Source organism: Anomaloglossus baeobatrachus, chromosome 1 (assembly GCF_048569485.1).
Source record: "Anomaloglossus baeobatrachus isolate aAnoBae1 chromosome 1, aAnoBae1.hap1, whole genome shotgun sequence".
Lineage (NCBI taxonomy): Eukaryota > Metazoa > Chordata > Amphibia > Anura > Aromobatidae > Anomaloglossus > Anomaloglossus baeobatrachus.
The window spans coordinates 551,808,270-551,830,623 of record NC_134353.1 but is presented as its reverse complement, the minus strand read 5'-3'; the positions used below and the strand labels follow the sequence as shown (position 1 = coordinate 551,830,623).

The following is a 22,354-nucleotide window of genomic DNA, read 5'->3' as shown; positions in this document are numbered from 1 at the left end:
ACAATCCAACACAATGGGCAACACTTTAAACACCATTTATACGTGGTGTGAGACTGTGACTGGGGTTATCTATGACGGCCGGTATGTCTCGCCCCGGTTGTGCTCACTCCATGATAGAAAGTAAATCCACTCTAGGGTTAATGCTGTTTCCCTACAGGCTGAAGGAAGGGTTAAATGGAAACAGGAACGAGGGGCAGGTGTGCCGGGTGTGAGGGAGTGATCACAACTCCCTGAGTCTCTGCTGGAGAGACATGTATATTGCTGTGGATTTTTGTTTGGAGATTAAACACCGTGTGCTGTGAACCTATATGCCTGGATCCCGTGTCTTCTGCTGCGCAGCCGACCGCGCTACCTCACATATGGTGGAGAATCGGCGGGCATGCCAGCCCGGTGAGGTGTACTTCCTTTTCTGGTGATCCGGTAGCACATGTCCTGGATTCAAGCAGCTATACTACGGCCCAAACCCAGCGACGCCATGGAGGACATACTAAGGCATTTGGCTCAGGCTAATGCACAACAACAAAAAAAAAAAAAAAAAAAAAAAAAAAACACAACAACAACAAGAGGCTAATGCACAGCAACAACAGGTGAATACCCACCTGCTCCGGACGTTGGAGCAACAGCAGCAACAGCACCAGCAATCCTTGAAATTGCAGGAAAAAAGGCACCAAGAACAGATGGTTCTCCTGGCCAAGTCAATCCGTGCCGGACCGGCAGCAACAACCCCGGGACCGGGTGACGACGGCAGCGTCCGGAAAGCGGTGAGACAAGCGTTGCAAAAGATGACCCCGGGGGATGATGTGGAAGCGTACCTGGACCTCGGTACCGAGGACGCCATTGACTATGTGACCCTGAAAGCCGAAATACTGGCTCGGTTGGGGGTGAATACCTATGTACGGGCTCAGCGGGTAAATCAGTGGTTCTATGAGGAAGCCAAACCCGTACGCTCCCAGGCCTATGACTTATTACATCTTGTAAAAAAGTGGTTGCAGCCTGACACTCTGAGCCCGGCGCAAATGGTGGAAAGGGTAGTAGTGGATCGTTTTGTGCGCACTTTACCCGTCACCGTTCAACGGTGGGTAGGACAGGGTGACCCGAGTACCCTGGACCAATTAGTGTCCCTGGTAGAGCGGCATGTGGCTACGCAGGACTTGATACGGGACACTGAGACTTTGCGTACCGCCCGTCGGTCCGGCCCCTCCAAGCCTAGGGCCAAGGACCCACCGCCGACACCGGTACAGGAGTCCGCTACCATCCTGGCTGAGGCCGCGCCCGCCGTTCCTGAGGTCCGGAAGGCCATGTACCCTAAACGACAACTTGTCAAGGGGGTTTCCTTCCCTATTAGATGTTGGCGGTGCCAGCGGGTGGGACATATGGAAGCCCAGTGTCCCCTGACCATGGAGCCCATGGATTGTGGGGTTACCCGGCGGGGTTCAATGTATGCTCAGGTGGTGTGTACCGCTGACCTGGTTCCCCCAGAGACTGAGCCCCACTTGTGCCAAATACAGGTGAATGGATGTCCGGTTACAGGATTGTTGGATTCCGGAAGCTTAGTGACCCTTGTGCGATCCACCTTGAGGGCTAAAGTAAAGGCCACAGGACGTACCGTGGGGGTGGTTTGCATACATGGGGACCGCCGAGACTATCCCACGGGGATTGTCACCATCACAGCACCTTGCGGTCAGGTGCAACATGAGGTGGGACTGCTTAACACTCTTCCTTATGACGTGATCCTAGGACGGGATCTGCCCTATTTTTGGACTTTATGGAAGGGAACCCCTAGGTCCCCTCCGATATTGGTCAGTCCGGGGCCTGAGCCCTACAATCCTGAATCCGGGACACCTGCCGTAGGGGTCCCCATGATAGGGACAGAATGTGAACCCGATAGGTCGCCCCTAGAGGTATTGGCAGGAGAGGCTGAGACGGCCGAGCCCATCCCGGACTTGGAGGCATCCCCGGATGCGTTTGGGACAGCCCAACTCCAGGACCCTACGTTAATACATGCCCGGAATAGGGTGTTAGTAATTGACGGGGTGGCCCAGCTGCCCGGTGCCCAGGTAAGGTACCCCCATTTCGCTCTTAAACAGGATTTACTCTACCGGGTAGATGAAATACGGGGCGTGGGGGTGGAGCAGTTGGTGGTGCCCCAGCCGTATCGCCGGCGGGTCCTCGACTTGGCTCATAAACATCTGATGAGTGGCCACCTAGGGGTCAAGAAAACGCAGGAGCGAATATTGCAAAGGTTCTATTGGCCCGGGGTCTTTGGGGAGGTAAAACGGTTCTGCGAAACCTGCCCGGAGTGTCAGCTTACCGCACCACTGGTCCACTTTCGCAGTCCGTTGGTGCCGTTACCCATTATAGAAGTCCCTTTTGAACGGATAGGGATGGATCTGGTGGGGCCCCTCGTAAAGTCTGCTCGAGGGCACCAACACATCCTAGTGATCGTTGACTATGCCACCCGGTATCCAGAGGCGATACCTCTCAGACATACTGCGGCGAAGCTTATAGCTCGGGAGTTGTTTTCTGTGTTCTGCCGGGTGGGGTTGCCCAAGGAGATCCTTACGGATCAGGGGACCCCATTCATGTCTAAAGTGACCAAAGAACTATGCCGGCTACTCCAGATCAAGCAGTTGCGTACGTCTGTGTATCATCCTCAGACGGATGGGTTAGTAGAACGATTCAATAAAACCCTGAAAACCATGCTAAAAAGGGTGATCTCCAAAGACGGGAAGGACTGGGATATGATGCTTCCCTATTTGATGTTGGCCATCCGAGAGGTGCCACAGGCATCCACGGGGTTTTCGCCTTTTGAATTGTTATACGGGCGACATCCCCGGGGATTGTTGGACCTGGCAAAGGAAACATGGGAGCAAGAGCCCACCCCCCATAAAAGTGTGATTGAACACATTTTAGGAATGCAGAACCGCATAAGCGCGGTCATGCCAATTGTGAAGGAGCACTTACAGGAGGCTCAGGCCGCGCAAAGCGGCCGCTACAATAGACAAGCCACCGTGCGGACCTTTAAACCCGGGGATCGGGTGTTGGTATTGATCCCCACGGCGGAGAGCAAATTCCTGGCTCAGTGGCAAGGCCCCTACGAGATAAAGGAAAGAGTCGGGGTGGTTAACTATAAAGTATTGCAGCCCGGTAGGCGGAAACCTGAACAAATATACCATGTCAACCTATTAAAACCTTGGCAGGAACGGGAAAGCCTGATGGCTGTTTTTTCCCCACCTCCCTCCTCTTCGGGTCGTTCACATCCGGCTCCAGCGACCTCCGGAGAGGACGAACCGGAAGTAAGGATTGGAGAAGCCCTCACCAAGCAACAGAGGCGAGAGGCCAGACGGTTGGTTCAGCAGAACCCCGATGTCTTCTCCGAGCTGCCCGGTAGGACCAGTCTGATACGACATGATATTGTCACCGAGCCCCACCTGAAGGTACGCCTGAAGTCATACCGGGTACCGGAGGCTCGACGACAAGCCATATCGGAGGAAGTAAAGACAATGTTACGCCTGGGGGTCATCGAAAAATCCCGGAGTGAATGGGCTAGTCCGATTGTCCTAATACCAAAACCCGATGGCTCCTTAAGGTTCTGCAATGACTTTAGGAGATTGAACGAAATATCCAAGTTCGATCTCTACCCCATGCCCCGGGTGGATGAGCTGATTGATAGGCTGGGACAGGCGCGATATTTTACCACGCTCGACCTGACCAAAGGGTACTGGCAGGTGCCACTAACGGAGTCCGCCAAGGAGAAAACCGCTTTTGTTACGCCGGAGGGTCTCTTCCACTATGTTGTCTTGCCTTTTGGGTTACATGGCGCTCCGGCCACGTTCCAGAGGTTGATGGACTTAGTGCTGGAACCCCACCAGGCGTATGCATCAGCGTACCTGGATGACATCATTATTTACAGCTCCGATTGGCAGACCCACTTGGAACAGGTACAAGCGGTGGTGGACGCGCTTCGATCAGCCGGATTGACAGCCAATCCCAAGAAATGTGCATTGGGACTCACGGAAGCCCGCTACTTGGGCTACGTGATAGGCCAAGGAGTGATTAAGCCCCAAATTAACAAGGTTGAGGCGATCCAGAAGTGGCCTAGACCCCTGACCACGAAGCAGGTTAGGGCCTTCCTGGGTATCGTGGGGTACTACAGGAGGTTTGTAAAGGATTTTGCGGGACTATCAGCCCCCTTGACGGACCTTCTCAAAGGCAAGAAGTCCGTCATGGTGCGGTGGACTCCGCAGGCCGAGGACTCCTTCCGGGCCCTGAAGGGGGTCCTGTGCGGACAGCCCGTTCTGGTAAACCCTGATTTCCGGAAGGAGTTCATTGTACAGACTGACGCCTCGGAGGTCGGCCTGGGGGCAGTGCTGTCTCAGGTGGTTCAGGGGGAGGAACACCCCGTCACCTTCTTGAGTAGGAAGCTCACCCCTCCCGAGCGGAATTATAGCGTAGTGGAGAAGGAGTGCCTGGCGATCAAGTGGGCCTTGGAGTCCCTACGCTATTACCTGCTGGGACGGCAGTTTCGCTTGGTGACGGATCACTCTCCACTGGTCTGGATGAGGTCCGCCAAGGAACGGAATGCCCGGGTTACCCGGTGGTTCCTTTCTCTGCAGAACTTCCGGTTTACGGTTGAACACCGGGCCGGTAGGTTGCAGGGCAACGCCGATGCCTTGTCCCGCGGCCCGTGCTTGATGGCGGGAGTTCAACCCCGCACGCTTGAACTGAGGGGGGGGGTATGTGAGACTGTGACTGGGGTTATCTATGACGGCCGGTATGTCTCGCCCCGGTTGTGCTCACTCCATGATAGAAAGTAAATCCACTCTAGGGTTAATGCTGTTTCCCTACAGGCTGAAGGAAGGGTTAAATGGAAACAGGAACGAGGGGCAGGTGTGCCGGGTGTGAGGGAGTGATCACAACTCCCTGAGTCTCTGCTGGAGAGACATGTATATTGCTGTGGATTTTTGTTTGGAGATTAAACACCGTGTGCTGTGAACCTATATGCCTGGATCCCGTGTCTTCTGCTGCGCAGCCGACCGCGCTACCTCACAGTGGTCATAAAATTGTAAATAACTAATAAACGAATAAAGTTACATTAAAACCAAGCATACCACTGCTTTTCTTGTGAAATTCTCAATCAGTTTGAGGTGTTACATGACCCTCTTCCATTGGAAAAAATAAAGTTGGATCCAAAACGGCCAACTTCAAAATGGCTGCCATTGTCACCACCCATCTTGAAAAATTCCCCCCTTCCCATATACTAATGAGCCACAAGCAGGAAGTTGATATCACCAACCATTCTCATTTTATTTAGGTGTATCCAAATAAATGGCCCACCCTGTACATGTTCCCCTAGGGAAGATGAGAGAGGAGATGCTGGCTCAAGTCACTGTTGTGGCGCAGTTACTAAATATAAAAGGCTCAGCGGAGATGAGAATGGGGGAGTTAGCAGCAGAACCTGTAACAGGAACAGGAAGCTCGGGTAGCAGAGGACCGGGCTTATAACCACCATTTGTTTAAAAAAGGGACAGAGAGTGATCAGATCCCAGAGGTGGCCTGAGTCATACTAGTTCCAAAGCTAGACCATGACCAGCGCCAAAGGAAGACCATGACCAGTGCCAGAGGAAGACCGGGACCAAATTCAAACCTGTTCACTAACTGGACACTATAAATTATTTTAACCAGTTCATTAAAAGTTATATTTTATTCTTATGCCAATTTGAATAGATGGTGGGCTCAGATTCAAACCAGGCATGAGAGATGATCCAACCACAGCGGAAGACTAATTCTGGGGGCTGTTAGTACCATGCATCTGCACAGAAAGTGAGTGAGGACTGACGTCGTGCTTCCAAGAATGCAGAAGGTCAACCATTTTGGTGTGTGAAGGTACCCACCAACTTGGACTAGTGGCCATTAGGGCCTGTGAACGGTTTAGTCCAATTTAGTTAGATAACAACAGTGATGACTAGAGTGACACCGACTCTTCCCTGGTTAAGATTGAAGGTGACCGTTACTCAGTGATAGGAACATTAATGTGTAAATAATATTGTGATTGTATTTCATATATCTGCATCGCTGAATACTGGATTGTAACATAACTAGATTACTATCATTACTTGTGTCTTTCCCTGCTCTTATACTTAGGGCACTCATTCTTTGTTTATTTTAAATAATTCATGATAAATGTCAGCAGCTGCTCCCCCTAGTGGCTAAAAGTTGAAAATATCATAACTTTTAGTCCTCAGTGGTTGATACCTTTTAATGGCTAACTGAAAAGATGGTAATAATAGCAAGCTTTCCAGACTACTCAGGTCTCTTCATCAGGCTCAGAGACGCGAGTAGTCTGGAAAGCTTGCTATTATTACCATCTTTTCAGTTAGCCATTAAAAGGTATCAACCACTGAGGACTTCAATTCTTTTAAACAATTTATCTCTACTGGCTAACACGGTCCAAAGATATATTTTACCTGTATCAAAACTTTTAGATCATTTTTCAAATTTGAAACCATTTAGAAAATGTATTTTTAAGTAAATTAAAACATTACTACATTTTTTGCAATTGGTGATTTTTTTACGACACATTCCATTCAGGCAATTCTCCATTACCTTGATTTGCAACTGTTAAAATAAAACGAAATCTGACGTAGTTCATTCCATGTTTTTAAGCTATAAATACATTTTAAATGTATTAGTTATCTCTTTGTATAAAAATATTTACCGTATTTTTCCGGATTATAAGACACACTTTTCCTCCCAAAAATTTGGGAGGAAAATGAGGGGTGCATCTTAAAATCCGAATGTAGCCTACTGGTGGGGCTGTCTGTGCGGACGGCCGGGTGCGTGAGGGCAACCAGGTGCCTGTGGCTGGGTGCCGGCTGCCTGTCGGTGCCGGCTGCCTCTCTGTCCCGGTGGCCAGCTGCTTCTCTGTGCAGGTGGGCAGGCGGCCTGCTGGCTGCCACCCTGTGCGTGTGGCTGTGCGGACTGCGGTGGCTGTGCGGTGGGTGTCCCAGTGTATCCACGGTCCCGGTTTCAAATGATGGCGTCGGGTGTCAGCGCGTGCGAAGAATGGAGCTCTTGGATGAGAACTCCATCTGTGCATGCGCTGCTTCGCAATTACTTGAACCGGGACCGCGGACACACTGGGACACACCGTACCGGTCTGGTCCCCCACTGAGCCGTCGCTGCCACCACTGAGCCGTCGCCACTGCTGCCACCATTGAGCTATCACCACCGCTGCCACCACTGAGCTGTCACCGCCGCTGCCAAAACTGAGCCATCACCACCGCTGACACCACTGAGCCATCACCGCCGCTGCCACCACTGAGCCATCACCGCCACCACTGACCGCCACTGCCAGCACAACTTCTGCCTCCTGTGACCCACTTCACCACCACTCTGTGGTAAGACAACACTGCAGTATAAGACGGACCCCATTTTTTTTTTACCTTTTTTTATCTCTAAATTTGGGGTGCGTCTTATAATCCGGTGCGTCTTATAAAACGAAAAATACGGTATATAACATAAATAGGTTTCTATTTAAGTTAAACTTATAAGTAATCTTTTAGGCAAAATGTATTCTTTATAACTGCTAAGGAATCAATAGAATTGACGGAGATCAAAACTATATTGTAACTTTCTCGTGGGTCTCTCCAGTGGCTTATCTATAGCAAATATAAATGTTTATGAGGACTTAAATATAATCACTTTTTATGTTTTCTATTAGGATCCTTCTATTCTGGGAGAATAAGAATAAATTAAAGTACCTTGGTGTTCTTCCAAATCCATATCAAGCCTTCCAAGCTCCTCATTTAATTGCTTAGCCTTTTCTTTAATATCTGTTAACCTGATAATAGCCAAAACGAAAATAAGATTATTATGCTTGAGTAATCTGGAGGTGTGTTTTGAGCAGCTCACAGTTCTGCAGTCTCCTCACTTCCTGGTGTCTGGGAGGGTGGGCATTTATGATTGAGTGACATTTCTCGCCAGTACCAGATTGATAGCATTAGCAGAACTTGTTCTGAGCTGCATATTTCTACTGTACCATATTCAGTAATCAGTGGTTTGTTCTCAGTATACACTGTGATCACTAGATTTACATATAGAGATAACTGGGTATTTGAACAAGCACAGACTCAAGAGAGTAATGGTACCGTCTCACTAAATGACGTACCAGCGTTTCTGACCACGATATGTCCTTGTCAGGATCGCTGGTGCGTCGCTACATGGTCGCTGGTGAGCTGTCAATCAGGCAGATCTCACCAGAGACCAGTGACCAGCCACCAGCGACTCGTGGAAACAATGCTGCGCTTGGTAACCAAAGGTAAATATTAAAATGCTTTGCTTGGTTACCCGATATTAACCCTGGTTACCAGAGCACACCGCTTAGCGCTGGCTGTCTGCACTCGTAGCCAGGATACACATCGGGTTAATAAGCAAAGTGCTTAGCTTAGTTACCCGATGTGTACTCTGGCTACGTGTGCAGGAAGCAGGGAGCCAGCACTGGTAGCCTGAGAGCGGTGTACGCTAGTAACCAAGGTAAATATCGGGTAACCAAGCAAAGCGCTTCGCTTGGTTACCCGATGTGTACCTTTGTTACCAGCGTCCGCAGCTTCCAGACGCCGGCTCCCTGCACATTCAGATCGTTGCTATCTCGCTGTCAAACACAGCAATGTGTGCTTCACAGCGGGAGAGCAACGAGCAAAAAATGAACCAGCACTGTGTGTAACAAACAGCGATTTCACAGCAGGGGCCAGGTCGTTGCTCAGTGTCACACACAGCGAGATCGCTAATGAGGTCACTGGTGCGTCACAAAAACCGTGACTCAGCAGCAATCTTGCTATGTGAGAAGTACCCCTAACAGTGGTGAAGAAGAGAACTGTTCTGAAAACTGCTTCTAGTGAGAGCTGGTAATTTCACAAGATTTGTATTAGTAGCTTTTCAAGATCTGAGAGGGAGGGGGGAGTTGGTGAGCCCCGAATTGATATAGAAATGAATGGGTTGGAGAGAGGTGGCTGGAATGTTAGCAAATAACTCCTCTCCTGGAACGTAACTACTATGCAAACTTGGCCAGGGTCTGAAGGCAGAGATACATCGAAATAAGCTGTACACTATGAAAGATAAAAGCTCTCACAGAAGATAGAAAAAATAAGTCACATGCAAACTTGCTTATTTTCATGCCACTTTTAACTAAAGCAAGTTAATCAGATGAGAACATCTCTTTTAACCCGCTAAGGACGCAGCCAATTTTCATGTTTTAACTTTAATGAATAAAATAGCCATAACAATATTTTTTCATCAAAGTTTTTTTGTGAGACAATCTCTTGTATTGAATAAAAAAAATCATTTTATCATATAGCGTACAAGAAAATGGCAAAAGAATTCCAAATGCTGTAAAATGGAGGAAGAAAAACTAAATTCAGTCATTGTTTTTTTGAGTTTTAATTTTACGCCGTTAATTGTGCAGAATTTTACAGGACAATATGACTCTCCAGGTCAGAAAGTTATATAATACTAGCTGTAGTACCCGGGCGTTGTCCGGGATAGTAACTGTCTCTCTGTCTTTCTCCCAGTCTCTGTCTGTGTGTCGCTGTCTGTCTGTCTCTCTGTCTGTCTCTTTCCTTGTCTGTCTGTGTCTATGTCTCTGTCTGACTATTTCTATCTCTGTCTGCATTTGTATCAGTCTATCGGTCTCCATCTCTGTCTATCTCTATCTCTGTCTGTCTCTATGTGTGTGTCTGTCTGTCTCTTTCCCCGTCTGTCTCTTTCCCCGTCTGTCTCTTTCCAGGGCTGTCTCTTTCCAGGGCTGTCTCTTTCCAGGGCTGTCTCTTTCCAGGGCTGTCTCTTTCCAGAGCTGTCTCGTTCCAGGGCTGTCTCTTTCCCCGGCTGTCTCGTTCCAGGGCTGTCTCGTTCCAGGGCTGTCTCGTTCCAGGGCTGTCTTGTTCCCCGGCTGTCTCTTTCCAGGACTGTCTCTTTCCAGGGCTGTCTCTTTCCAGGGCTGTCTCTTTCCAGGGCTGTCTCTTTGCCCGTCTGTCTCTTTCCAGGGCTGACTCTTTCCCCATCTGTATCTGTCTGTGTCTCTGTCTGTCTGTCTTTTTCTGTATCTCTATCCATCTCTCCACCGACATCATATAACCTCACGCATAAGCTTCAACTAACAGTTTATTTTGTTCCGATAGCAACCACTGACAGTTGCTATTAATAACCTATAGCTCCCAGCTCCATTCAGTTTAATGGCGGCAGGATTTTAGAGACTAATTGTAAAGCATGGGGTTAAATCTTTCTGTCAAAACATAGTCTACGACGCTCCCTGGGTCACATGAGGCGTCTGTGCAAAATTTCATGATTGTACATGCAACGGTGCGGATTCCTTTAGCGGACACACACACACACACACACACACACACACACACACAGCTTTATATATTAGATAGACTGCATCTGTCCTGCATGAAGCAGGTTTAGCTCATCTGAAATAACACTGATTCCAAGCATGTAGCCCCAATACCCCAGCAAGGCAGAGGAGGGCATGAAGCTTATTTCCCTGCTCCACGTGAGGGCTGCACACACATACCTCCTAGTCATGGGGCAATTTGAAGAAAGGAAAGGTTTCTTTAATTGGCCACATCACAAGGCAGTATATAAGAATGGTGTCACTGCAGATGAGGGTGAATGAAGATTTTGCATGCATATCATGTGACCTGTTCAGCTGTTACATGGGTGACAGTGCTTACTGTCCTGAAACACAATTCCATTATAATATAAGAAGAAAAATACTTACTGTCGCTCCATACTAGCTATTTCCTGATTATCTTCTTTCACCTGTCAAATAATCATAAAAATTAATTGATTGTTTTCAACATCAAATTAAAAAGTGTATTTCTTTCTATAAGTTATCACCATGTACCTTTTTCTACAAGTCAGCGCAGCTTTAAATAACACCTCGTCAGTATTACCTTGAAGGTAAAGATGTTTTTGCTACCTAATTTGAAAGCAGACAGACCCCGATTCCAGTGATGTGGCACTTACTAATTTGAAAGCAGACAGACCCCGATTCCAGTGATGTGGCACTTACAGGGCTACATGTTGTAGATGTGATAAAATCAGTGTTTTATCAGCAGGAGATTATCATTAGAGGATCAGTTAACTGGCTGCCAAGTAGTCGAGCATATTCATGAGCTCTAAATAACCCCGCCCCCACCACTGATTGGCAGCTTTCTATGAACACTATACATGGGCAGAAAGCTGCAAGTCAGTGGTGGTGGCAGGTTAATACAGACTTCACCATTCAGAGAACTAGTAAAACCTGCTACAGATAAAACAGTGATTTTATTAAAATGACAGGATTCTGCCCAGTAATTGACACTTGACTGGAATCAGGGTCTCTTCCCCTACATTATTCTATTGTACAAATGGGTAGCGAAAACCTAGTGACATATTTCCTTTAGGGCTTAGTCAAATGGACATATAACACGAACGATGATCACATCGCAATCCATGGCCTGACTGGCAGCTCTCCTGACCCGAGCGTGACAATATGCATTTCTATAGAGCTCTCACGCATGGGTCAGGAGAGCCATTGGCCAGTGCGAGCATTACAATGTGATCGTTGTCCGTGTTATTCAGCCATCTGACTGCAGCCCTAAAGGGATTGTTCCTTTCCAAGTAAATTTCAATCCTGTTTGCAGATTGCAATTTAGAAAGACACTGCGATACTCACCCGACTATCCCTGTTCACATTTGGTTACACAAATATATTCAGTGTACGCACTGGGAAAAGCCACAGTACATACGCAGAATGGGAGCCATAGGGCCTTATTCACCCGATAGAGGCCAAAAGAGTGCTCGAGGCGGCAATTTGTGGGTTGGGTCCTCGGTGAGGATTCCTCCTGCTGCCTGGTCTCCTTTTCTTCATTTAACTTTTGCGCCATAGCCGCCATATGTGGCTTGTCCTGTCCTTCCTCCCCCTGTCTCTGTTATTACAGGGGGAAGAAGGACAGGCAGGCAGACAGGGGCGGGAATAACTAGCAAAACTCGATCCACCCATTAGATATTGCGTTGCACCTTCTAATCAAATACCAGTGCATGTCACAAACTTTACTTACCTATATTTCAAAAAGCATACATCCGATCTGACAACTAAAGGTATGTTTAGAATCAGCGTGATGGTGCCAGTATAGCACTGGCTTCAGTTTATATATGAAAATCCTGGTGCTTGTCCTCTTTAAATCTAAGTCTCCTGCCTCCTCTCTTATACTCACCTTCCAGCTATCAGCGCTACTCCAGTTGGTTTTTCCCAGTTTGTGAGCGGCCAGCTGCTCCAATGTTTCATGTAGTGAGCTAGACATCACAACTCAATACAAATCTATGAAAGCCTCGTTTTGGCTCTCATAGACTTTTATTGAGAGCTTGTGACGTAACTTCTGAGTTGTAGTCAGTCTAAACTTACAATCACAAGAAGGCGCTGTGGGACCAGAGCAACACTGAAAAAGGAATGCCGGAGGGTTAATATGATTAGGGGAAAGAACTTTATGTTAAAAGCACCACTCCAGCACTGAACCCCTCCACTGGAGTGGTAATTTAATTGTTTATACGCTAATTGCTATTTTTCAGCAACTGCATCTACTGAAAAAGTGTGTTAAAAATCCATCAAAACATTTAATGTACTCCAAAATGGTACCAATTAAAACAGCAACTTGCCACGCAAAAAGAAGCTCTCACACAGCAACATTAACGGAAAAATAAGAAAAAAGGTTTCATAAAATGGTAAAACAAGCTCTATATTATTTTTCACTATTAATATATATAACAAATCTATACAAGTTTGGTATCACTGTATTCAATTGAGCTGAAAAATAATATTGCTAGGTCATTTTTACTGCACAATGAATGGCATAAAACGAGACCCAAAAAATGATGGCATTTTTTTCACCATTTCATCCCACTTGGAATTTTCTTTTTTACCACTGTTCAGTTAAGTGAATATTGTCAATCCTGACTACAAATTGTCCTGGAAAAAAATTTCTATGGGAAAAAAAATTGGAATCAGACTTGGGAAGAAAAAACAAAAAAAAAAAAAAGGGGGTTAAAAAGGGTACCTAAAGCTTGTGCACTGTGATGTGATTCACAGCTTTATTAGATACAGTAATACATCCTTTTCATTGGATACCTGTTTCAATAACTTCTCTCTTTCTTCCTGTGGAGAGCCCATACTCTTATCTTCTGCAATAGCTTGGTCACGGCGCGTTTCTACTTCATGGAGCTTCTCATAAAGTAATATGGCTTCCTGTTTAATCGGCGAATGTGTAATTTCCTGAAGGAAAATTAAAGCAAATTAAAGACCATACACTGAATCAACTATAAGGTGTGTAATACCAAAGTGAACAATGACAGTGAATGGCCCCTGTGCAGGATTTGTGATTTATATTATGGTACATTTACACATGCCTATAATATAATATAATATACAGAAGCATATATAAAATACGCACATCTAATATATAAAGCTGAGTATGTGTGTGTGTGTATATGTGTGTGTGTGTGTGTGTGTGTGTCTGTGTGTATATATCCGCTAAAGGAATCCGCACCATCGCATTTACAATCATAACATTTTGCACAGACACCCCATGTGACTCAGAGAACGTCATAGACTATGTTTTGACGGGAAAATTTAACCCTGCGCTTTAGTTACTCTCCAAAAATCCTGCCTCCATTAAAGTCAATGAAGCTGCGAGCTACAGGTAATGTTAATAGGAGCTGTGATTGGTTGCTATAGGAACAAAATAAATTGTTAGTATAAGAAGCATGCTGCCAAATCGCTGCGTTCTAAAAAGAAACATATCACTTCTTTCGTGCGCTTTGGATGCAGCCCCCGCTCTGTCTATGGGAGGGGCTGCATAGAGAGCACATGAAATCGGCTTTTCCGTACGCAGTGTTTCTGCAGCAATTTGAAGCACACATCTGCTGTTCAAATCGATGCAGAAATTTCTGCAGGGACAACGCAACGTGGGCATATAGCCTAAATGCCGCTTTACACGCTGCGACATCGCTCAAGCGATCTCGTTGGGGGTCACGGAATTTGTGACACACATCCGGCCGCTTTAGCGATGTCTCTGCGTGTGACACCTATGAGCCATTCTGAATCGTCGCAAAAATGGGCAAAATCGCTCATCGGTGACATGCCCCCCTATTCTCGAATATCGCTGCTGCTTGGTGTACGAAGTAGTTCGTCACTTCTGCGGCAGCACACATCGCTATGTGTGACACCACAGGAACGAGGAACCTCACCTTACCTGCGGCCGCCCACAATGAGGAAGGAAGGAGGTTGGCGGGATGTTATGTCCCGCTCATCTCCGCCCCTCCGCTTCTATTGGGCGGCGGTTCGGTGACGCTGCTGTGACGCTGAACGAACAGCCCCCTTAGAAAGGAGGCGGTTCGCCGGTCCCAGAGACGTCGCTGGGCAGGTAAGTATGTGTGACGGGTCCGCGCGATGTTGTGCGCCACGGGCAGCGATTTGCCCGTGTCGCACAACCGATGGGGGCGGCTACCCACGCTAGCGATATCGGTCACGATATCGCAGCGTGTAAAGCGGCCTTAAGAGGCAGACAGGGAAAGAGACAGAAATACACAGACAGACACAGAGATAGAGACAGACAGAGAGACTGATACAGAGACGACAGAGAGATAGACACAGAAAGACAGACATGGATAGAGATAGAGACACAAATGGATAGACAGACACATAGACAGACACAGACAGGGAAAGAGACAGACACAGACAGACACACAGAGACAGACAGACAGAGACACACCTACACAGACAGAGACTGGGAGAGAGACAGAGAGACAGTTACTATCTCGGGCAACGCCCGGGTACTACAGCTAGTCTAATAGATAAACACAATGCATGTGTAATTCAGTTTTAATAGCCAGAGCTTTTTATTTTTAACACTAGAACTACTGGACTCGTGACACCTATATAGAAATACATAGTGCAAAGTAGTCAAAATGACTACCTCAGTAGTTCTATTGTAAATTACGTTTCACTATAAGATGTCAAGCTGTTATTCTTTTAAGTGCCATTTTGCCAAACACATATGTAAGAATTATAATTGTATTAACTTTTTTATGGATTTAATGGCGAATAAAAAACAACGACAGATTTTTTTCTTACGTCACTAACGAATCATCATAAATAATCTGTTCACTGTATTGTATGGGTTGTTAGGATCACAGGGATAACAAGTCCATGTTATTTTCTGGTTTGTGATGTTTATTTTTAAAAATGAAAATAGAAGAGTGAATATGGTTAACTTAAATAATTTTTAAGGAAAGAAAAAAAACAAATCTCTTGATTTTTATTTTACATCTAAAATATAGGTACATAGAAGTGCACTGGTGTACAGAGATGTATCTCTATGCACTAGTACAATATGCCTGTAAAGAAGAAGAATATCATTTAGCTCTTTAGTGGGGCAGCCAGCCTGTAACTCGTAGCTATGCCACACAATGTTTCACCTCCCGCCTGCCATACAAGAAGTTGTGTGTTTGTATTGCAAGACAAGCTACATTAAAAAAAAAAAAAAGAAGGGAATTTTGTTTACTTACCGTAAATTCCTTTTCTTCTAGCTCCAATTGGGAGACCCAGACAATTGGGTGTATAGCTTCTGCCTCCGGAGGCCACACAAAGTATTACACTTAAAAGTGTAAAGCCCCTCCCCTTCTGCCTATACACCCCCCGTGCATCACGGGCTCCTCAGTTTTGGTGCAAAAGCAAGAAGGAGGAAAAGTTATAAATTGGTTTAAAGTAAATTCAATCCGAAGGAATTTCGGAGAACTGAAACCATTCAACATGAACAACATGTGTACACAAAGAACAACAGCCCGAAGGGAACAGGGGCGGGTGCTGGGTCTCCCAATTGGAGCTAGAAGAAAAGGAATTTACGGTAAGTAAACAAAATTCCCTTCTTCTTTGTCGCTCCATTGGGAGACCCAGACAATTGGGACGTCCAAAAGCAGTCCCTGGGTGGGTAAAATAATACCTCGTAATAGAGCCGTAAAACGGCCCTTTCCTACAGGTGGGCAACCGCCGCCTGAAGGACTTGCCTACCTAGGCTGGCATCCGCCGAAGCATAGGTATGCACCCGATAGTGTTTCGTGAAAGTGTGCAGGCTCGACCAGGTAGCCGCCTGACACACCTGCTGAGCCGTAGCCTGGTGCCGCAAAGCCCAGGACGCACCCACGGCTCTGGTAGAATGGGCTTTCAGCCCTGAGGGAACCGGAAGCCCAGAAGATCGGTAAGCTTCAAGAATTGGTTCCTTGATCCACCGAGCCAGGGTTGATTTGGAAGCTTGTGACCCTTTACGCTGGCCAGCGACAAGGACAAAGAGTGCCTCCGAGCGGCGCAGGGGCGCCGTACGAGAAATGTAGAGTCTGAGTGCTCTCACCAGATCTAACGAGTGCAAATCCTTTTCACACTGATGAACTGGATGAGGACAAAAAGAGGGTAAGGAGATATCCTGATTGAGATGAAAGGGGGATACCACCTTAGGGAGAAATTCCGGTACCGGACGCAGAACCACCTTGTCCTGGTGAAACACCAGGAAAGGGGCTTTGCATGACAGCGCTGCTAGCTCAGACACTCTCCGAAGTGATGTGACTGCTACTAGGAAGGCCACTTTCTGCGAAAGGCGTGAGAGAGAAATATCCCTCATTGGCTCGAAAGGTGGCTTCTGAAGAGCCATCAGCACCCTGTTCAGATCCCAGGGTTCTAACGGCCGCTTGTAAGGAGGGACTATGTGACAAACCCCCTGCAGGAACGTGCGTACCTGTGGAAGTCTGGCTAGGCGCTTCTGAAAAAACACAGAGAGCGCTGAGACTTGTCCCTTAAGAGAGCCGAGCGACAACCCTTTTTCCAATCCGGATTGAAGGAAGGAAAGAAAAGTGGGCAAGGCAAATGGCCAGGGAGAAACACCCTGATCAGAGCACCAAGATAGGAATATCCTCCACGTCCTGTCTTAGATCTTGGCGGACGTTGGTTTCCTAGCCTGTCTCATAGTGTCAATGACCTCTTGAGATAACCCTGAAGACGCTAGGATCCAGGACTCAATGGCCACACAGTCAGGTTGAGGGCCGCAGAATTCAGATGGAAAAACGGCCCTTGAGACAGCAAGTCTGGTCGGTCTGGTAGTGCCCACGGTTGGCCCACCGTGAGATGCCACAGATCCGGGTACCACGACCTCCTCGGCCAGTCTGGCGCGACGAGGATGGCGCGGCGGCAGTCGGACCTGATCTTGCGTAACACTCTGGGCAACAGTGCCAGAGGAGGAAACACATAAGGAAGTTGAAACTGCGACCAATCCTGAACTAAGGCGTCTGCCGCCAGAGCTCTGTGATCTTGGGACCGTGCCATGAATGTTGGGACCTTGTTGTTGTGCCGGGACGCCATTAGGTCGACGTCCGGCATCCCCCAGCGGCAACAGATCTCCTGAAACACGTCCGGGTGAAGGGACCATTCCCCTGCGTCCATGCCCTGGCGACTGAGAAAGTCTGCTTCCCAGTTTTCTACGCCCGGGATGTGAACTGCGGATATGGTGGAGGCCGTGGCTTCCACCCACATCAGAATCCGCCGGACTTCCTGGAAGGCTTGCCGACTGCGTGTTCCCCCTTGGTGGTTGATGTATGCCACCGCTGTGGAGTTGTCCGACTGAATTCGGATCTGCTTGCCTTCCAGCCACGGCTGGAACGCCTTTAGGGCAAGATACACTGCCCTTATCTCCAGAACATTGATCTGAAGGGAGGACTCTGTCGGAGTCCAGGTTCCCTGAGCCCTCTGGTGGAGAAAGACCGCTCCCCACCCTGACAGGCTCGCGTCCGTCGTGACCACAGCCCATGATGGGGGAAGGAAGGATTTCCCCTTTGACAGAGAAGTGGGGAGAAGCCACCACTGAAGGGAAGCCTTGGCTGCCCGTGAATGGGAGACGTTCCTGTCTAGGGACGTCGACTTCCTGTCCCATTTGCGGAGAATGTCCCATTGAAGTGGACGCAGATGAAACTGCGCAAAAGGAACTGCCTCCATTGCTGCTACCATCTTCCCTAGGAAGTGCATGAGGCGCCTCAGGGGGTGTGACTGGCCTTGAAGGAGAGATTGCACCCCTGTTTGTAGTGAACGCTGTTTGTCCAGCGGAAGCTTCACTATCGCTTAGAGAGTATGAAACTCCATGCCAAGATATGTCAGTGATTGGGCCGGTGTCAGATTTGACTTTGGCAAATTGATGATCCACCCGAAACTCTGGAGAGTCTCCAGAGCGACGTCCAGGCTGCGTTGGCATGCCACTTGAGAGGGTGCCTTGACCAGCAGATCGTCTAAGTAAGGGATCACCGAGTGTCCCTGAGAGTGTAGGACTGCTACCACTGCTGCCATGACCTTGGTGAAGACCCGTGGTGCTGTCGCCAGGCCGAAAGGCAATGCCACGAACTGAAGGTGTTCGTCCCCTATGGCGAAACGCAGGAAGCGCTGATGCTCTGGTGCAATCGGTACGTGGAGATAAGCATCTTTGATGTCGATTGATGCCAGGAAGTCTCCTTGGGACATTGAGGCGATGACGGAGCGGAGCGATTCCATCCGGAACCGCCTGGTTTTTACATGTTTGTTGAGCAGTTTTAGGTCCAGAACAGGACGAAAGGATCCGTCCTTTTTCGGTACCACAAACAAGTTGGAGTAAAAACCGTGACCCTGTTGCTGAAGAGGAACAGGGATCACCACTCCTTCCGCCTTCAGAGTGCACACCGCCTGAAGAAGAGCATCGGCTCTCTCGGGGGGCGGAGATGTTCTGAAAAATCGAGTCGGAGGACGAGAGCTGAGCTCTATCCTGTAACCGTGGGATAGAATGTCTCTCACCCATCGGTCTTTGACCTGTGGCAGCAAGGTGTCGCAAAAGCGGGAAAGCCTGCCACCGACCGAGGATGCGGTGTGAGGAGGCCGAAAGTCATGAGGAGGCCGCCTTGGGAGCGGTTCCTCTGATCCTTTTGAGGCCTCTTGGACGAGGAGAACTGAGACCTTCCCGCGGGTCGAAAGGACCGAAACCTCGATTGTACCTTCCGTGGTTGAGGTCTGTTTGGTTTGGACTGGGGTAAGGATGAGTCCTTTCCCTTGGATTGTTTAATGATTTCGTCCAATCGTTCACCAAACAGGCGGTCGCCAGAAAATGGCAAACCGGTTAAGAACTTTTTGGAAGCGGAGTCTGCCTTCCATTCACGTAACCACATGGCCCTGCGGACTGCCACCGAATTGGCGGATGCTACCGCCGTACGGCTCGTAGAGTCCAGGACAGCATTAATGGCGTAGGACGCAAACGCCGACGCCTGAGAGGTTAAGGACACCACTTGCGGAGCAGATGTACGTGTGACTGCATTAATCTGCGCATGACAAGCTGAGATAGCTTGGAGTGCCCATACGGCTGCGAATGCTGGAGCAAAAGACGCGCCGATAGCTTCATAGATGGATTTCAACCATAGTTCCATCTGTCTGTCAGTGGCATCCTTGAGTGAAGCCCCATCCTCCACTGCAACTATGGATCTAGCCGCCAGTCTGGAGACAGGAGGATCCACCTTAGGACACTGAGCCCAGCCCTTGACAACGTCAGGGGGGAAGGGATAACGTGTATCCTTAAGGCGCTTGGAAAAACGCTTATCTGGACAAGCTCGGTGTTTCTGGACTGCCTCTCTGAAGTCAGAGTGATCCAGAAACATACTCAATGGACGCTTGGGAGATCTGAAACGGAATTTCTCCTGCTGAGAAGCTGACTCCTCAATTGTAGGAGCTGGTGGAGAAATATCCAACACCTGATTGATGGTTGCTATAAGGTCATTCACTATGGCGTCACCATCAGGTGTATCCAGGTTGAGCGCGGTCTCAGGGTCAGAATCCTGATCTGCTACCTCCGCATCATCATCCAGAGAGTCCTCCTGCTGAGACCCTGAACAATGTGATGAAGTCGAGGGAATTTCCCAGCGACCCCGCTTAGGCGGCCTGGGACTGCGGTCCATGTCAGAGACCTCACCCTGGGACCCATGGTTCACCCCAGGAGCACTTTGCAGCTCCAAATGAGGGGGGCCTGGGGTCAATGATTGAACAGTGCCCGGGGCCTGAGTTACCGGTCTGGACTGTAAGGCTTCTAGTATCCTAGCAGACCATTTATCCATAGTCTCAGACAGTTTGTCAGCAAATACTGCAAACTCCGTCCCTGTCACCTGGACAGTGGTAGCAGGTGGTTCCACCTGGGCCACCAGTAGCAGAGGCTCCGGTTGAGTAAGTGCCACAGGGGCCGAGCATTGCACACAATGAGGGTCAGTGGAACCTGCCGGTAGTATAGCCGCACATGAGGTACAGGTTGCAAAGTAAGCCTGTGCTTTGGCACCCTTGCTATTTGCGGACGACATGCTGTTGTCTCCTCTGAGTACAATCCAGGAGGGTATATAGCCAAAAATCAACAGTGCGACCGTACAGTGTAGATGTATAGCCTATAAGCATATATATATATGTACACTCCGGCACTCAGTGGGGCCAGCACCTCAGGTGCTGCTTACCGACCGCTCAAAGCGGTTGTGTGATCACCAGCTTCCCTGCCTGGGCCTCCCAGAGCTTTCTCTCCTCTCCAGCGTCAGAAGAGCTGACAGGAATGGCTGCCGGCGTTCTGTGGGGAGGAGGGGGCCGAGGGCGTGCCCTAGAAAGTGCGGGAAACTGGAGCCCCACTGAGCTGAATGAGGGGGGAGGAGGATACAGAGTATGCTCCAGCCCTCAGCGCTGACGTTCTGTGCAGCGTCCCGCCCTTCCCCTGACTGACAGGCCTGGGGGCGGGAATATGCGCTACTAGGCCGCAAAAGCCGGGGACTAAAGTTGTAAGCGCGGCCGGCATATAAGCGCGGCCGGCGCGGTAGTCCCCGGCGCTAACACACCCAGCAGTGCTGCAGTGTGTATGGCACAAGCGCTCCATGCGCGGTCCCCACGGGGACACAGAGTACCTCACAGTAGCAGGGCCTTGTCCCTGACGATACTCGGCTCCTGTCCAGCAGATTCCCCAGGGGCTGCGGAGGGAGCACGGCCTCAGTGCCTGGAGACCGAATAGGATCCCACTTCACCCAGAGCCCATTAAGGGATGGGGAAGGAAAACAGCATGTGGCTCCTGCCTATGTACCCGCAATGGGTACCTCAACCTTAACAGCACCGCCGACCAGAGTGGGGTGAGAAGGGAGCATGCTGGGGGCCCTATATGGGCCCTCTTTTCTTCCATCCGACATAGTCAGCAGCTGCTGCTGACTAAGATGTGGAGCTATGCGTGGATGTCAGCCTCCTTCGCACAAAGCATAAAAACTGAGGAGCCCGTGATGCACGGGGGGTGTATAGGCAGAAGGGGAGGGGCTTTACACTTTTAAGTGTAATACTTTGTGTGGCCTCCGGAGGCAGAAGCTATACACCCAATTGTCTGGGTCTCCCAATGGAGCGACAAAGAAAAAATGCTTAGCTATAAATTTAAGCATAGCGAGATGAAGGGGAGCCCTTCTGCCTATGCCCGAAGTGGGAGGAGAAAGGTCACAGGGAGAAAGAGGAACAATAATAGCAGCATCTGAGCCCCCAGCAACGCAACTGCACCCCTCCTTCCATGCAACTGAAGGCCGAGCAGCTGAACACAGCACATACAGTATCATACAGTATGTCCGCCCCTGGTTTAATACGATTGAATTGTAGCTAATAAAGGCAACACTGCAATCTATGGTGCTTCAAGAGAAACACATCCTTTACTATAAGGAAGAGCAATAATATATAAGGCTAAAGGCCCAGTCACACTAAACAACTTACCAGCGATCCCAACAACGATACAACCTGATAGGGATCGCTGGTAAGTTGCTAGGAGGTCGCTGGTGAGATGTCACACTGCGACGCTCCAGCGATCCCACCAGCAACCTGACCTGGCAGGGATCGCTGGAGCGTGGCTACACGGGTTGCTGGTGAGCTCATCAGCAACCAGTGACCAGCCCCCAGCCAGCAGCGCCGCGTGGAAGCGATGCTGCGCTTGGTAACTAAGGTAAATATCGGGTAACCAACCTGATATTTACCTTGGTAACCAGCGCACACCGCTTAGCGCTGGCTCCCTGCTCTCCTAGCTACAGTACACATGGGGTTAATTACCCAATGTGTACTGCAGCTATATGTGCAGAGAGCAGGGAGCCGCGCACACTGCTTAGCGCTGGCTCCCTGCTCTCCTAGCTACAGTACACATGGGGTTAATTACCCAATGTGTACTGCAGCTACATGTGCACAGAGCAGGAGCCGGCACTGACAGCTGAGAGCGGCGGAGGC

At 48.9% G+C, this 22,354-nt stretch overlaps 1 protein-coding gene across 3 annotated transcripts in view; it reads right to left on the bottom strand.

The window, feature by feature from the left end:
• Window positions 1-22,354, bottom strand: part of IFT74 (intraflagellar transport 74) — a 191,647-nt gene that overhangs the window by 70,288 nt on the left and 99,005 nt on the right. For all 3 annotated transcript variants that reach the window (XM_075316873.1, XM_075316866.1, XM_075316880.1), the window contains exons 11-13: window positions 13,166-13,309; window positions 10,778-10,818; window positions 7,764-7,843 (exon numbers count right to left, since the gene is read on the bottom strand). In XM_075316873.1, coding sequence (XP_075172988.1) covers window positions 7,764-7,843; window positions 10,778-10,818; window positions 13,166-13,309 — 265 coding nt within the window. The remainder of the gene's footprint in view (window positions 1-7,763; window positions 7,844-10,777; window positions 10,819-13,165; window positions 13,310-22,354) is intronic.